Source organism: Cupressus sempervirens, chromosome 3 (assembly GCF_028749045.1).
Source record: "Cupressus sempervirens isolate cs-2001-9-10 chromosome 3, ASM2874904v1, whole genome shotgun sequence".
In the NCBI taxonomy this organism is placed as follows: Eukaryota; Viridiplantae; Streptophyta; class Pinopsida; order Cupressales; family Cupressaceae; genus Cupressus; species Cupressus sempervirens.
In genome coordinates this window covers 352641648-352659640 of record NC_143120.1, presented here as the reverse complement: position 1 = coordinate 352659640, position 17993 = coordinate 352641648, and the positions used below count along the sequence as shown (strand labels likewise).

The following is a 17993-nucleotide window of genomic DNA, read 5'->3' as shown; positions in this document are numbered from 1 at the left end:
TGAAGGAAGAAAAGACCCCCGATATTAAAAAAATTGAATCTCCAAATATATAAGAGACTCTTGGGGCCATGAATGAAACTGTGGAGAAACAAAAGGTTGCAGAAATTGAAACCCCAAAAGAAAAGAATTTTGTTTAAGTTGAATAAACTAAAACTCAAAAAGGAAACAAATGGCACTTTGGAAAACCAATGACAGTTGAAGTTGCAGAAATGTGATATTGCAGAAACTATAACCTTTAAGGAAATATCAGAAAATAAAACCCTGAAATAAATCAAAATTGCAGTGTTATATAAATGGAACGTTGGAGAAACAAGAGAGTTAAGGTTGCAGATGTGTTGAACTCCCAGTGAAATAGATTTTATCGAGATTGCAAGCATGTAACCTTCTCTTTGAGCTTCTTTAAATGATTTGATTGAGATTTTAAATTCAATTTATCAGTTTTTCTTTCTCCTTATCTAAAGTAGTCTTCTTTTTGTGAAGTGATTGTATTCTTTATAATGGAACTTACTAAAATATAACCTTTATGAAGTAATAGTTAAAACTAAAAAAATATAATGTATATCTACATATTTTCATAAAGTATACAACATAACTTGTAGAGTTTATCCCACAGTTACAAGACCCAGATTGGCTCGAACTCGGACTCAGACTTGGCATTTGCACTCTGCAAAGACTTGGCAAGTAGGAAAACCCAAGAAATTCAAAGATTATTAGGGTTTAAAACTTGGTTGAAGGTAGATTTTTTTTTCAATGGATGTGTAGAAAATGAAAACTTTTATTGTCACACATCTATGCTCAGAGGTGTTGATCATGGCTGAAAGTCATACTAATAATTGTAGACAGTATACTTGCTGGCTAAAAAAATTGTAAGTCAACGTGACCACAACATACAACATTGAGATTTGAGACAACATCACATGAGATTACTAGGACCTCTATGCAATAGAGGAGGCTCCCTTCTTACAGCAGGTGGCTTCAAAAAGGACTTGCTTGATACTTGTAAAAAGGGTGATTCTCACAATCTATTTTTCTTTCTCAGGAATTATTTCACAAATATCTTCTGAACAGCTCTAAAACTTAACCAAAAAGGATTTGTTGCTACAATAATATCAATAGCTACTAGGTTGACATAAGAACAATGAAGAAGATACCAATCTATTTTCTAAAGTGGAACAATTATACAAACCTGAAGTCTTCTACACTCATCTGAAAGTTATAAATTAACAATTCTGGGTACGCAGTAAAGCTCAAAGTCTTTTATCGAACACCTAAATTCTATAAAGATTATTTGAACCTGAAGCTCAAAGTCACTCAGCTCTAAGTATCTAAAGCCACTCTATATTATATTGACCCACCTGTACTGTAGCATAAACTCTACAAAAGACACAAATCAATCATTCAAAAGATTATGAAAGTAGAAACGAAGCAACTCAATGAATCAATGTTTGAATCAAGAAATTTCACCATTAACCAACAACAATGTCTTCCATTTGACTATTCAACATAAACAAATTCTAACTAATTCGAAAGTAGGAAACCATGCTATCACCCAAAACAACATAAGTATTCACCAAGCTTCAATGAGTTTGCAATTATTTTGGCAATACTCTGTAGTAAGTCTCTCCTACTACTACTACTACTACCACCACCACCACCACTCCTAGTACTAATCTAATCAATTTACAAATCTGAATGCCAAGCCTTCTATAGACCTCTCAATGAAAACGAAGGGCCTAGTTTAAAATTTTAAATTGAAAACAATGAACGAGATAATCCCAAGATACTCTAATTATAGTTTGTTACACTTACAAATATTTGATGTCGTCCAATGACATGATACAAATATCTATATGCTTCAAGGATAAACCAATGAGAAAAAAGGTTGTGGTAATACATTAAATGCCTTCCACATGTCCAATTGTGAATGAGTCAAGTTGGTTGATCTTGGACATGTCAATTTGCAATCCTTCAGTTGCTTGAAAATGGCTTGATGCATCCTTAGTTTGCATGGTTCTCGAAGTTTTACCATTCTTCATCTTTTGTTTCAACTCCATTTCTTCATCATCATAAAGAAGTCTCTACATCTCTAGTAATATCTCTTAATACTCCACATTATTTGGCTTTAAATTGATTGGGGTGGCTCATATTTATAAAAAATTTAAATGTTCTTTTTCATTTTCAGCCATCATTATTTTTTGAATTCTTCTACTTGGATATTTTCTTGACTTGACAATATTGACCTTGTAGTAATTGAGTCCTTCATTTCGACCTCGAAATTTGAAGCGAAATCCAAGATTTATATTCTCTTTTGTGTTGTCTTGCATTTTAACTTTAGGAGGTTACGAGACTTCCAGACCACACACTTTAGTGTTTGATGCCTTCAAGGCAAGACCTTGACTAGCTCATCACCTCCTTCACGTTGACCCCCCAGTTGATGCTACCGGGAGATCATTAGGCCCCCCTAGGCATATCAGATCTATGAGGCCTCACAGATGTTACACATGACAGCAACCTTCTTTTGGCGGCTCCCAGGGTCAACTATGGGCTTCCTCTCACCTTCGAGCATATCCTTCAACTTTGGATTTCTTCTCTCCTGCTCAAGGCACCTAGCTTTTTGTTTACTAGTGTTGTTAGTTCTAGGCTTTGTTTTCTTTCCCCAAGTACCAGTTGGCATTCCCATCATTGGCTGGTCTTCTGCACTTTATTTGCAATCCCTTGGACCCTCTTTGTGGTCTTTTGCTTGACATTAATAAAATTATTTTATCTTATATATCTTATCTTTATTTGTGGAACCATTCATTTACTTATAAATCATGTATTCTTGTGTGAATCTTGTCCCATTTAATTCCTTCGTCATATCATCAATGCCTTGATGTTTCCTTGAGCTTGAACGTGCCTTGAAACACCACCTTGTCAATTTTGAAGTGTCTTATCTGGATTCCTTGAGTCACTCCTCTTCATCCTTCCTTGAACTCACTTTCCATCTTCCTGTTGATAAGAGTTTTGTTCGACTACAACATGCAAAATTGAATACTCAATATTACAAGATGAAATACCAAATTCCCAGCTATCTCCTGAACTTGTAAACAACTAATTTGTGCTCAATTTAAGTTTCATTTTTGTGCCTACTTTAGTGTATTCCCTATGGTAGGACCTCATATGGCACTAAATGGGTACCTAAATTCAAATATAGGTCCTCTACTCCTTGTGATCTTTCGGCTACCCCTTATTCCTAGGCATATTCTCTCATTTTCCATCGAATCCCATAATTCATCTCCCCACCTAGGACATACCACTTAATTCAGCCTTTATGATTTGCTCCGACCTCAAAATGAGTTGTCACCGAAAATCCTATACTTACTCTACTTCCCTAGGACCCAAATCAAATATAGGCTTGTTCTTCCAGGAATAGATCGCCATTGACAATGTGTCCACATGGAACTAGGCACAAATTTGGCACAAAGCCTTATGCTAGGATTTGGGAGGAGAATCTAAACCAGTGATTGGCCTACTCAGATTCTCTAAAATGGTGTGAGATGTGTATATAGCCCTTATCTCCCCTCATTTGATCCAAGCTCCATTATGGATTCATGAGCCTATTATCAAGCATCCATTGTTGAGCCATCAGGAATTCAAGATATCAAGTGCAAGGAAGTAAATCATCCAATCACGAGCCATCAAGTTGAACACTCAAACACCATACTTCTCAAAAGGTGTCTTCTTTTATAGGTCAAGCTTCTTAGCCCATTCATCCGTCAAGCTTCATTCTTCTCTCTTCTCTACAATCAAACATTGTGGCAAATTACAACATCTGTTCAATGAAATTTTGTCTTGCGTGATTTCCTTTTGTGTTTTGTCAAAGCTATTGCATCAACATAGTTGATCACATTTAAAGAACTAATTGCATCTCTACGTTATGATATGCTATATTTCTATATTTTCTACATCTAGCCTTATTTTCTAACATTTAATGCCATGCATTTCATATTCCATTAGTTTTATATATATTTGAAAACATTTATATATCGAGTGTGCTATTTCTTGAAGCTACAATCTGTGTTTAGAGCTTATACTTATGTGGTTGATGTAAACTTGTGTATGCGATCAGATTAGCTTCTATTTGATAATGTTATTGTGTATTTTTGGTTTATTTAATAAAGGTTGCAGTGAACAAGTTTTAAATCCTTAAAAATATCTAAATTTCTTGGGTTTTAACTTTGTCAAGTCTCACCAAATTTTTGTCTAGTCCCAAGTCCAAAGATTAATAACCCTTGCCAAGTCCAAGTTGAATCTAAGTCTCGTAAGTATCGCAAGGAACTGTTGGGGGTTGTGGAGGAGGTTGCTTCCCTAATCCATACTTGCAAACCCTCAATATGTGCAAATTTGGGAAACAAGGCTAGGGATTGTCTTTGTTAATCAAGATACAAGATCTTTGGATACCCTACATCAAAACAATTAGATCTCGGGGCACCACACTTCATCCCAAGATCTTCTATCTTGATTAACAATTAGCTCTGCCAACTTCGTATCCCTTTTTGCTTTGTTTATGTCGTTTTGATCTAGACATTAGATCAAAACAACATAAACAAAGGGAAAAGGGATACAAAGTTGGCAGAGCTAATTGTTAGAGGGTTTTGTTTCAAGGGAACTCTAATATAGAGGTAATCTAGAGACTTTAAGGCAAGAAGATAAGGACAATAGGGAAATTTCAGGCTTGCATTCGGATGGGGTTAGTGAATTTGAGGAAGAAAAAGAAGGCATCATGAAGGAAAGAATGATTGAAAAATGCAACCCAAAATCAAATAGTAGGGATTGGGGGAGAAGGAAAAGGGGGTAGGAAGACCATTAAGGAAAAGTGGGAAAAAGCTGTCAAAGCAAAAGGGCAAACCTATATGTAGTTGACTCAAGAAAGGGAGTTACCCTTCTCGAGATACAATGAAGCTCCTAAAACGGAATCTTGGTGGAATTAAATCCCCTAACAAAGGCTCATGATCAAGCACCAAATTGATCAATGAATGGCTAATGTCAGTGTGCTTCAAGAAAGAAAGCTGTCCAAGGATGAGTCAAATAAATTAATGGTGGACACAGTGGAAAGGGACCTTTCTGGAAACCTGAGGTGCCATAGGGGGGACTTGGGTGTTGTGGAAGGCAAACAAACTCGCAATAGAACCTATCGTTCATGATCTATAGTGGCAATTGTGAAGACTGATTGCCTGCAGGAAGACCTTTTTTAATTAATGTCCAGACTCTACAGACCTGCTAAAACAGAAGGCAGGTAGTTATGATAGAAGCCATCAAATGTCATCCATGCCTTGCAAAGGCCAAAAGATCATTCTTAGTGGAGATTTCAATGCTACAATCACACACTCTGAAAAGTGCGGAGGCTCAACTAATTTTACACAAGTTGAAACATATTTCAGGAGCTTCACTATTAACATTCTTCAACAATCCCTACTTTCTTATGGTTACATTGTGATGAGAAGGCAACCAAAGGTCTGTTGAATCTTTTGTATAAGATCCATATAGACTAGATGGATATATCATAGTAATAAAATTCTCTTGGCTCCGCTATAGCCACAGTACATAGAATGGGCTGATTTCCTGTCAAACAAATTTTCTGAGCCTTGAATGTAGTAACTTCTTGGATATATATTTTTTTGTTTATTATTAACAAGTCCCCATAGTTTATAAAAGTGTGTTGGTTCTTAATGTTGCCCACACATCTAACCACTCACATAAATTTACCGAAGTCAAAAAGCACAGGGAGTGGAATTTCTCTTTTGGTGTGAATATATACAGCTAGAAAATGATTTTTGTCATTGCTAGATGATAAGAATCTAATTAATTGTTTTAGAAAGTACCAGATATTATGCACATTACAAAGGATCTCTTCTTCTCCATAAATTATTTCTCATCTGGAGATTTATTTGATGATTAATCATTAAAGACCAATATCAGTTGTTTATAAATTATATTATACAAAAATCTTGATGCTTGCTAAAGCTGATCACATAAGGCTAATTTTGCTATTTGGGTACATCCTACAGTTTCATGAAGGAAAGATATTATATAGTCCCATGCTACCTTCTGCTTCAATGCACCTGTAGTTTATCAGCTTTAAATTTCACAACTCAATGACACTTAAGGTATTACTCAGCTCAGAATTCAGGAAAAATTCTTCAACTAACATAATTATTCAGTTAAGTGTCTACAGTTTGACTGATACTGAGGTTTGGAGATAAGAAGCAGGCAAAGCATTTGCATTCACCTCCACCCATTAACTGTGAAGAAACAGTGGAAAAAAGAGGAGGAACTAATGAAATGTAAGATAGTCAAAGTAAAATAAATCTTAGACATGCATTTTTATAGGCAGTAATGGGAGTTAAAAATCCAATATTGAGTTTATTTGTTTATTGTAAGCTGCTTGTTTATGATGAGCTCACCTTCTAGAGATCTGCTAGCAATTTATGCACACACATAAATCATGGAAATCTCTGCCTCATTTGCGTCAAGTATAAATAAATAAAACAAATCAGATTATGGATCACCTCAAAAGTAGCGGGTTGTGAGAATTTGTTGCTATCTCTGTTGAGACCATGCAAGAGATACAAAAGCACATTTACATTCCCTATGGCAAGAGACCTTAAGATGCTTTCCATCTCATCGGTATAATATACTTCATCTACTTCATATCTTTCCTGAAAAGATTGAATGCGCATCATAAATAAATCTTAAGATACAAATCTAGGAATAAATACATACGAAGAGTTTCTCCAAAGATAATCTTATTAGAAAACTAGCAATACCGCCGCATACCTTCAAGTAAGATAAGCTTGGTATTTTTCCCAACCAAACAGCATATTCTTCACTTAATCTTGGACTAAAGAGAAATGCCTTCTCAGTTGATATGTCCTTCGAAAAAAAAGCGTAAATCAAAAGCATTAATACCTTCCAAGAGAGAGAGGTCCCCCTATAGTTTCAAAAGTTCAAATAATCAAGATTTGTATGTTCTCATATTCAACTTCAATGCACTTGTACAGAAACCAGTTCTTTGTATAAACTGAAAACAAATAAGAGTGTTATAATATTCTTACAGTTCACAGCTTCAAATATCTATTATGCAACATTATGATTCAGGCAGAATCAAAAGAAGCTACAACAAAGCATGAATTGCATACAAACAAACAGTTTTCTGACTTCAATCACACAACAATTAAATACAAATGCAACCAGGTATCCAACCTGGACCACTTTTGAAAACGAAACAGTAAAGCTAGCATGCATAAAAACTATTTGTCTCTTGTCTATTCCAGTTGAACAGCTAAAGCAATACTACACAGGTTGAAAATTTTAGAAGTACTAACTATATGTTAAGAATCATATTTTGTGGTTGAGCACAGGGAAACTCTGGTTTACAGATCACAAGCAATGTTTTACAAAAAGATGTTGGATTCAAAAGCAGAATTCCTATTTAAACAGAATTACATATGTGTTTAAGAGAATCGTTCACCAAAGAGGAGAAAATTCATATCTCAACTGATATTTCATACCACCGAAGTCTCTTATGGATGAATTTTTACAAGGAACCCAGTTTCTATTGTGACTAAAACCATAGGAAGCTACAAACAATGACCACCAATAAATGGTCTATTTCTTGCCTCCATATCCAACCACCTTCACTTGTACACTCAATAACTCTTTGATGTGTCAAAAAGCCATCCAACTAAACTTCAAGAGTGGTCCCCCTAGAATATCATAAGATCAGTTTTAAGAAAAAATATTTGAAGTTTGCACTTTGCACATCATTACCCTTAAGTGTAAGCAATTGTCAGCTGTACGTTAAAAAATTCCTGTATTTTGCATTAATGAACTGTTGAGGAAGACAATTCTGTTAAGAAACAGAACGTAAATATAGGTGTGACATAATATACTTTCAGTTTTCACCAATGTATAATTTTTAAATACCTCATTAAGGCCCAACTGGAATCAAAAGAAGAAACAACAAAGAATGCTTCAGAGGCAATTGTCCAGGTTCCTAGCTTATTTCTTAAATTCCTCTAATACAATGACCAGCTTCAGAGGCAATTGTCCATGTACCTAGCATATTTTTTAAATGCCTCATTAAGGCCCTATCAGAATCAAAAAAAGATAACACAAAGCATAAAACATAAGAAAAAACTCTTCAACTGTCCAGGTATAAATTAATGCTGACAAGACAATAATTGTTTAATTCTATTCTGGGTATTAATTGCTACCATATCACTTGTTGTGGAGGCAATTAGGCCTGTTGGTGTAGACTAACCTAGCTATAAGCCAATGGGACTTCAGACAGCAAGCTCCATCAATGAAATTGATGATTTGTAGAAAGGATCCTAAATTACAATTTTGTAATGAGCATATCACATCTATTGTGACAAAGAGGTTGAACACAACAAGCACCAGCCTTCATATAGCTGTGTATGCTCTTATCTCCAAAAGTTCCTCCTAATGATGGTAAGGTAAAGGCGAGCTTATGAAAACCTTTAGGATGTGCAATGCTAAGGGTGGAACTCGACTTCTAGAGTATTGAATTCAATTTGTCAAACTTTAAGTTATTGAGCAAACCAAAGGATGAGGCTAATAGGGTTGCTCTTCTACAAAATGACCTTATTAAATGGTGGGCGTGGCATATGAAGAATATACTAGAGCTAAGACAATTTGTCAATCATCTACTCTATAAGGTGCTAATGATAAGACATGTTTTGGTCATAATTAGTAATATGTTTTTTGATATGGCTATGAAAACTTAGTGTTTGAACATTGAATGTATGCACTTTTATTTTAATTTGCATTTTTTGTTTTGGTTGATAATCATTTTTTACTAGAGCTTTGAACTAGTGAGGCCATATTAGGGAGACCCCACCTCAATGATAACAATTGTGGTTGTTTGAGGCATTAACACCTCCTAGGTTCTATTATATTCATTGGGCCTTTTAAATTCTTAGTTACCAGGTTCACTGTTTTGGCCCAATAACCCTGCTTGGGTTCAAACCAGTTCGAAATACTAGTTTGGTTCAACCCAAGTTCGATCAGGGTTCGATTTTCCCTGGGCTGGTTTGAACCCACAGTCCAGAATTTGAACCCAGGTCAATTTTGGCTTCCCAGATCGAATTTGGGACGAATTATATATTTTTTCAGTTCCAGTTGCCGTAAAAAGTGAACGTAAGTAGATTATTTTGGCTTCTGACATCATTTTTGGTGTGCAAATAGGTGATTGAGCAAAAGAAGTTTGTGCAAGGTGGAGTTTACATCATATAATTTTATGATACACTATGCTACTAGGCTTCATAAATATGTATATATATAATTTTTACATGTTTTTGTACAAACGAACCCAAATAAACTCAAAACCCTTTCCAAAATTTTGCTGTACCAGCAAACAGGTTCTTCAAACCCATATTTCGAACCGAACTCGAACCGGTAACTAAGTTTAAATTCCTCTCCTTATCACTCTGATAACCCTTACATCTCCCTTTTATCCTTCCTTCCCCTGGCAAACCACTTATCCCTCCAAGTTCCCTTAACTCTCCATTTGACATGTGTTGCTACTCCTTATCACTTTGTATTCTATCCTCCCTTGCACCCTTTTGGTCAAGCCCCTCCATGTTGGTTGAAAGTCCACATATCCACCCAATCCACAAAGTTTCCCAGGAGTCACAGACAACATTAACCCTCCATCGCAGACTCCATTCCTACCTATCTATTTGTGTTTACACGCGAGCTACCACCATCAGCCTGACATCTGTGGGTTTCAAACTAGTAACACCCCTATCAATAGGGACTCGCAACATTGATGCTCTATGGGGGACATCCCAGTTTTAATTTTTGTTAGTGTTATAATAATATCACCAATCATTGAAATGAAATGATTTTACTAATTGATCAGCTATAACAATTAAATTTTAAAATCTTTGATTTAAGTTCGATACTGACTTCAACATATTTTATGAATGTCTAAACATAAGCTTTGATGGCACGTGTAGCTAAAATGTAGAATTTTGAGCATCCTTCAACTGATATGGAACATTGACTTCAAGGCATGGAGGGAAGAATTGCATCATAAGAGGCTTGTGTGTCAATTACATTAAGGGGTGCGGACTTGCCACTAGCAAGCTTATTTTTCGATGGCAAAAATCTAAATGCTTATGGTGAATTTCATTTTTTTTCTACCATTTCAATTCTCTCATCGTTTAGCAACATTCATCTCTCTACAAATTTTCTTTTGTGCAGGCCAGTAGAATTAAAAAAAATTGTGTTTTAGAAATTTCCTCTATTGAGTTTGAGAAATTGCAGATCAAGATGAATGAGCCTATACCAATCCTATGCGACTAGTTAAAAAATGATATACTCAAACCAAACCAAACTGAAAGCAAAATATGGAAAAAAATATCATTCAAAAGATTAAAAAATGACAAACTAAATTGACTAGCAAAACATCAAGTTGGTGCTAAAAACTAAAACTCTAGACAGCTAAACCTAGAAAAGATATAATTGGATTCTTGCTAAAAGAAATGATTGCATTTCAATAATTCAATAATGGAATGTGAATTGTTAGGAATGTAAATATTACATTATTTCAATTTCTATTGAAATGTGTTGTCTTGGGATGGTGTTTCAATTTGACACTTTCATAACAACAACAAAACAAAATACTGAGAAGAAAAGATCTCTACAAAATCATAGGAGGAGCTCCTTGACTTAATTTTAATCTAATCTATAGTAAATGTAAAAACCCCCAGCTGGTTAATCACTTCAACAAACACCAAAATCTTCACTATTTTAATTGTTTGACATTTGGTCAAACACGTGGCCAACAAACTCTGCTATCACTGTGGTAAGTCTAATATAGTTCTCTCTAATCAATAGTAGTAATGCAGATTTTTGTTTAGGATTTTAATTGCTTCTTCTAGTTTAATTTTCTGAATATGCAGCAAATGACAGTGTTGAAAATTAAACCAATTACTACCAGACCAATACAGAGATGAAATTATACTGCAAATTTTATTATTAATCCAAGTCTTCTACACAAGAAATAATAGAATCATGGAACCTGATTTGAAGCACAAAGATGAACTGGGGCAAAATAATTCCTTATACAGATCGCAACCCTCAGATTGAACAGTCCAATTCACCACATGTCCATGCAGTCGTGAGAGAATAAAATTGCAGGCTTCTACTTGCAGATGCAGGCCAGTATAGGCAATCCCAAACCAAAATAATGAAAACGCAGGCTCAACTTCCTCCTATGCTGTTGGAGTTGGACCAATCACGTGGTCCTTTAACAATTTGCAGGCCAATTAAATGGCTGCTGTCTAGCCATGAAACACCCGCACACTCCAATCACCAATGTGATAGCCGAATAGAGAAGTGCAGGCTGATTGCTATACAGGATCAAATGCAGCTGTGTGGCCTCTTAGATGTGCAGCCGTGGGTGACAGTTCCACTCCTAGAAAGTTGGGAGAATGGACACGGGTCTCAAAAGAAGACCTCTACAGTCCCCAAGATGCAACGCTGCCCTCCAGGACAGAATACCAAACTCACAAAAAACGCAGCAATCAGTCCTCAGAAACAAAATCGTCCTCCAGTCAGAATTCGCAAATTCCATTCACAATGGGAGGCGTCCACAACTAATCTCTCCTTCAGCCACAGGGATACAGTAAGGAGACCCAACCATCTCAAGCTTCACAATTTTCAGAATTTAATCCACCACAACTACCAGCACAAAGACTTCTTCCAAAGCTACAGTTACACAAAAATGGAAGATTAAAAATTATTAGTAATCTAATTCACAATATCTCAACTGTGAATTGTCACTTCTCAGAATTAACCCTTATACCAAAGCAAGGGCGAAGAAATCAGAACTCAGGAAAAAGCCATAAAGGCACAAAAAGAAAATATATATTCAAGTGTGTTTTTCCCAATGAAACGAGTTCTCATTTATAAGCTTTCGTTGGCAAAAGTTTCGATAAAACTCCACTTCAAAAAGCGTGGAAGTTTCCCAAAAGAACTCAGCACTAGAAGCTTTCCAACTTGCTTTCTAGAAATATCTCTAAAAGTCATTATTACAATAATGCAACTCAGTGAATAATAAATAAATAAGAGCTCATGCAATTATTAGCCTGATCAACCGCAGGTGATGAACAACTGCCAAGTCACCCACTGCACTGCCAATAATAAAAACTACTAAAAATAGACTTACAAAAACTAGTAAATCCATAACTGAGACCCCCAAAACACCCTGTCAGCTCACGAGGGTTGCTATGATGAGCTAACTCTATCAACGGCATAGACTGGCCAAAAACGGGGACATTAAAGTCCTCCATCCCTAAGATTGCTTGTCCCCAAGCAATTCCGGAGCAAAATGAACACACAATGCACTTGGATCCCAAAGGTAGAACTATGTACCAACCCTGTTGTGTACAAGCAACTCTTGTAGCACCAACATCCAAATAACAGACATCAACATTAGAATCATCTGCAAACTGACCCCAGGTGTTGATGAAGGCAACAACTCATCGAAACTCAATGCAGCTGAAATACCAACTCTGTCCACACCTGAGTTCCCATCAAACTGATGATCACACCCAACTGTACTGGGGAGATGTTTGAATCACAAAGACCAACTCCAACCTCTGCCAAAATGTCCGGGGTGTGTAGATACTGCAAGCAATTGTCAATCCCATCTGCAAAAGATGGTGCTAACCCATCCCATAATGGATGGTATGAAACTGGAGCCAACCCACACCAACGTGAAACCAAGTCATCTACTTGTGGGGCAAAAGAAAAATGATGAGCACTCCTCACAGTGTAATGCCGATAAAAACTCCCAATCTCTGTCAAAGGTTCATCATCATCAAATTGGGAATCAAAAGATGGCTCCAATCTCTAACTTCAAACTATTGGTCGGGTAGGATCCTGGGCAACCCTCTTAGCAAACCCAACCTCAAAATCCCTTTGGGGAAGCATAGCAAGCAGAGTCTCTACAATCTTTCCCACCAACCTTTAAATAGCATGAGAGCCTCGGATGAGAGTAACCTCAAACACTCTGTATGAATCCTCCCTCACATCCGAACTCTCCAATAGATACTCCATGAAGGACTCTGTGTAGTAGAAATTATTTCTGGAAGCATCCACCTACTCCCCTACGACCCACAATTGATCACTCTGAAAATGTGGCACTGTCAACTGTCCAATGCTATCAATTGTATGAGATGAAGAATAGATTTGCTTCCAGCAGAAGGAAGCAAATCAGCATGAGAGCCCAACTCCCCTAATACTCTCATCTCATCCGTAACTACTGCACCCATATCCTAGACGAATGTGTTGGCCACATCATCATGTCCATCATCGCCAACTATAGAAGCAAACTCATCATCAACCACAATATGCAACTGAACTGGATCTCAGGCTAGTGTGGTCTGAACATGCTCCAATTCCACGGTCACCTCATCCAATCGTGACTGTGACTCTTGGAGAGCCCATTGAGTACATTGAAGAGAGTCTGCAGTCACCTCAAGCTCTTGGGTGAGCTCCACCACCTCCTCCTCTTTCTCTAACAATGTCTCATGATAGGCACTACCCCACTCCAGAAGCTAATCCCCGTCAACAACTAGCTATGAGTAATTATGCTTCAAGATCCTAACAGCCTCTCAAAGCGCATGAACCTCTGTTAGAGAAAGAGTACTATCACTGCGACCATCAGCCATAGGAGCACCCCAACCAAATGTGGCTAACATCTGACGGACAACATCATAATGCCCAAGGGCTGAAGAAATGTCCCTATCACTCACCTTCAGCTAACTGGTCACATGATGCCTCTGCAACCCTGACTCCTATGCAATATCTCTGTCTCACTAACTACACTGTGATAGGAAACTGAATCAGAATTGCCCACCACAAGATCACTCATACGTGTACCATCATCCTTACACAACTTCTCATCCGAAGATATGGAAGCCCTCACAATATCAATCTCCTTGCATGTCTCAGCTTCCACCTCAAACGTAAAATCATGTAAACATCGACCTTGGGATTCATCCAAAACCCTCCTTGGAATCATCACCCAATATTTGATAAGGGATATCATACCTGGTGCAGCTCATAGTATCATCAAATGTGTCCATACCATCTGCATCCACATCTCCTGACCTTGTTGTATCACCTATATCACCAACATCATAGTTGGGTGACTCCATATGTGCCTCAGTCCCACCTAAGGAAGCAATTGCCTCCTACATTGGAGCAACACTACAGTAGCTGACATATAAGTCACCAATAACAACTCCCGCCTCCGGTGAGTCTGACAAGTCAATGACAACTGCATCAACCGCCTCTGAACTAACCATAGCAACTACTTTGGGAGCCTCAACCTGCTGAAGCTCAGTGCTACTATCCATCACGGGCACATCCACATGTCCTTGTGAAACTAGTGCATCATCAATACTGTGGATAGGACTAGCAAGTGTCGTACTAAATGAAGGAACATCAGTATCATGGACAACTATCGGGGAAAACTCAAGCTTCCTTCCCTGCAACCTTGATGTCGGCCTTCTAAAGGCATAAACCATATACCTCGCTGCCCTCTCAATTGTCGTTGGATCTAACAAGCTATCCGCAAACCTCTGTTGATGAAGCTAAAGTTTCTCCATACTCTCCTGCAACGCATTCATTTTTATGCTAACTTCCTCATTACTCCACCGACTTCTAGAACTGCTAGTCCTATGTCTATCCATAACTAGAGAAATTAAAGTGCTGGTCACTCTAGTAATCAGATCTGAAATCTTCAAAGTCAGCACCAAACAAAATTAAAACTGAGCCCAATTCCTGCAGGCTGGCTGGTAAACCGCTCTAATACCCCTAGCTAGTTAATCACTTCAACAAACACCAAATTCTTCACTATTTATTAGTTTGACATTTGGTTAAACACTTGGCCAACAAACTCTGCTATCACTGTGGTAAGTCTAATATAGCTCTCTCTATATCAATAGTAGTAATGCAGATTTTTGTTTAGGATTTTAATTGTTTCTTCTAGTTTAGTTCTGAATATGCAGTGAATGACAGTGTTGAAAATTAAACCAATTGCTACCAGACCAATTCAGAGATGAAATTATACTGCAAATTTTATTATTAATCCAAGTCTTCTACACAAGAAATAATAGAATCATGGAACTTGATTTGAAGCACAATGATGAACTGGGGCAAAATAATTCCTTATCCAGATTGCAACCCTCAGATTGAACAGTCCAACTCACCACATGTCCACACAATCGTGAAAGAATAAAATTGCAAGCTTCTACTTGCAGACATAGGCCAGTATAGGCAATCCCATACCAAAATAATGAAAATGCAGGCTCAACTTCCTCCTACACTGCTGGAGTTAGACCAATCATGTGGTCTTTTAACAATTCGCAGGCCCAATAAAATGGTTGTTGTCCAGCCATGAAACACCCATGCACTCCAATCACCAATGTGATAGCCGAATGGAGAAATGCAAGTTGATTGCTGTATAGGATTCAATGCAGCTGTGTGGCCTCTTAGATGTGCAGTCGTGGGTGACAGTTCCACTCCCAGAAAAGTTGGGAGAATGGACGTAGGTCTCAAAAAGAAGACATCTATAATCCCTAAGATGCAACGCTGCCCTCCAGGACAGAATACCAAACTCACAAAAAAAGCTGCAACATTAATCTACAGTCCTCAGAAACAAATCGTCCTCCACTCAGAATTTGCAAATGCCAGTCACAATGGGAGGCGTCCACAACCAATCATTCCTTCAGCCACAGGGATACAGTAGGAAGACCCAACCATCTCAAGCTTCACAATTTTCAGAATTTAATCCACCACAACTCCCAACACAAAGACTTCTTCCAAAGCTACAGTTACACAGAAATGGAAGATTAAAAATTATCAATAATCTAATTCACACTACCTCAGCTGTGAATTGTCACTTCTCAGAACTAACCATTATACCATTGGAAAGGCGAAGAAATTAAAACTCAGGAAAAAGTCACAAAGGCAGAAAAAGCAAATATATATTCAAACGTGCTTTTCCCAATGAAACGAGCTCTCATTTATAAGCTTTCGTTGGCAAAAGTTTCGATAAAACTCCACTTCAGAAAAATGTGGAATTTTCCCAAAAGAACTCAACGCTAGAAACTTTCTAACTTGCTTTCTAAAAATATCTCTAAAAGTCATTATTATAACAATGCAACTCAATGAATCATAAATAAATAGGAGCTCAAGCAATTATTAGCCTAATCAACTGCAGGTGATGACCAACTGCCAAGTTACCCACTGCACTGCCAATAATAACAACTACTAAAAATAGTAAATCCATAACTAAGACCCCCAAAACGCCCTGTCAGCTCACGAGGGTCGCTATGATGAGCTAACTGTATCAACCACACAGATTGGCCAAAAACAAGGACATTACAACAAAAAACAAAAACAAGTTGGCCAACATGAACACTATAATGTCTATTATTTAGGGTTCTGCTTAAGGATAAAATAAATAAATAAACTTAACCTATCTGTTTTGATCTCAAAGATGAGAGTCTAGAGATTGAAAAATATTATCCAAAGATTAAAAATAAAAACAAACATTTTTGGAGTTGCATCAATGATTAATATGAACTTGAAAAAAAATGCATGGAAATAATAACACGTAGAAGAAAAATAGATGACCACAACTAATCATTCCAAAACTTTCAAAGCTGCTTCATGGATTCAAAATCAATGTCACACAAGGTTATCACTAATTTTCTTATTTATTGGCTTCCTTCTTGAACACTTACAACACTTTAGATTAGACATCAGTAAAATCTTGGTACCATAAGAAACCTTCAATTTAACATTCTAAACGTAGAATTTAACAATCTGATATAACTTTCAACTCTCACTATATATTACATGCAAATGACATATACCCATAATTCCGAGACTTCGCGGGTCAAAGCAAGACTCGCCAAGTTCAAGCCAGAGTTCATCAAAACGAGGCAGATTGCCTCTGGTCTTGGACTCGGCAGAGTCTTGACAGAGTCACCATGGACTCGTCGAGTCCAAGGAATCTCTTGACTTGCACAGTCCCAAGCTCTAGACTCTCTTTAGCAGCATGACTCATAAAGTGCAACAAATAATAAAATAAAAGGTTAAGTGAATTGTTTGTGCTTTGTATAACATCTATTTTACCTAAAAAGGTCATTCCATCCTTTGCTAATGCTTGTGATAGAGAGAAAATAGTTAGAAAAGAGTATTGGGGTTTTGAGAGAGAAATTAGCAAACTGGTTGCCTGTCCCATATCAATTCTTGATTGTTTGTGCAACTTTGTAGCTTGCACTCAAGTATTGAGAGGAGTTAATAGAAGCATTTGGAGGAGGCTTCTACAAACTTACTTGCATTTCAATTGTTTGTGCAAAAATTGAATGATCTTGTCTTTGTTCACTACAACCTTCACCTTCCTCGTAGACAAATCCAAGGCACCGATATATCACCAATTGTATTTGAGACCATTGATCCATAGTCAGAGTGGAACAAAAAGATTGTTGATCCTATCTTCAGTGATGAAGATGTGGAGTGGGTTGATCAGGTGAATTAAGAGACAAAGGTAGTAGCGATGGCAGTCGAGGAGGCTACAGTGCAAGGAGGCCAAGTGTAGAACCTTGAGGCTAGGAGTGATGGATCTGAGTCTAATAATGAAGATTATGTGGGTGTGGATGTGGATGAGGATGCCACTGAGGTTCAGCCTCAACCACACGGAGAGAGGATGACTCTACAGTCTTCCATGACTTATCTTAGGCATATTCATAGGAGGGCATAGGCTACTATGAGCCTTAGTCTTCTACACTAGCTGATATTTTGATATATGATTTGAACTTTATACTATGTTATTCAGTTTTTGTCCTTCAGAAATTTGCTTTTATACTTATGTGATCTATGCAAAATTGTGTATGTGTTAAGTA

The 17993-nt window shown here is 37.2% G+C and overlaps 1 protein-coding gene across 3 annotated transcripts in view; it reads right to left on the bottom strand.

Moving 5' to 3' along the window:
* The window catches only part of LOC149566436 (Metallopeptidase M24 family protein), a 153123-nt gene that overhangs the window by 116268 nt on the left and 18862 nt on the right, over positions 1-17993 (bottom strand). For 2 of the 3 annotated variants that reach the window (XM_089819789.1, XM_089819791.1), the window contains exons 4-5: positions 6817-6912; positions 6549-6698 (exon numbers count right to left, since the gene is read on the bottom strand). In XM_089819789.1, coding sequence (XP_089675915.1) covers positions 6549-6698; positions 6817-6912 — 246 coding nt within the window. Of the gene's footprint in view, positions 1-6548; positions 6699-6816; positions 6971-17993 lie in introns of all 3 variants that reach the window. The other variant, XM_089819790.1, reaches the window with a different exon arrangement.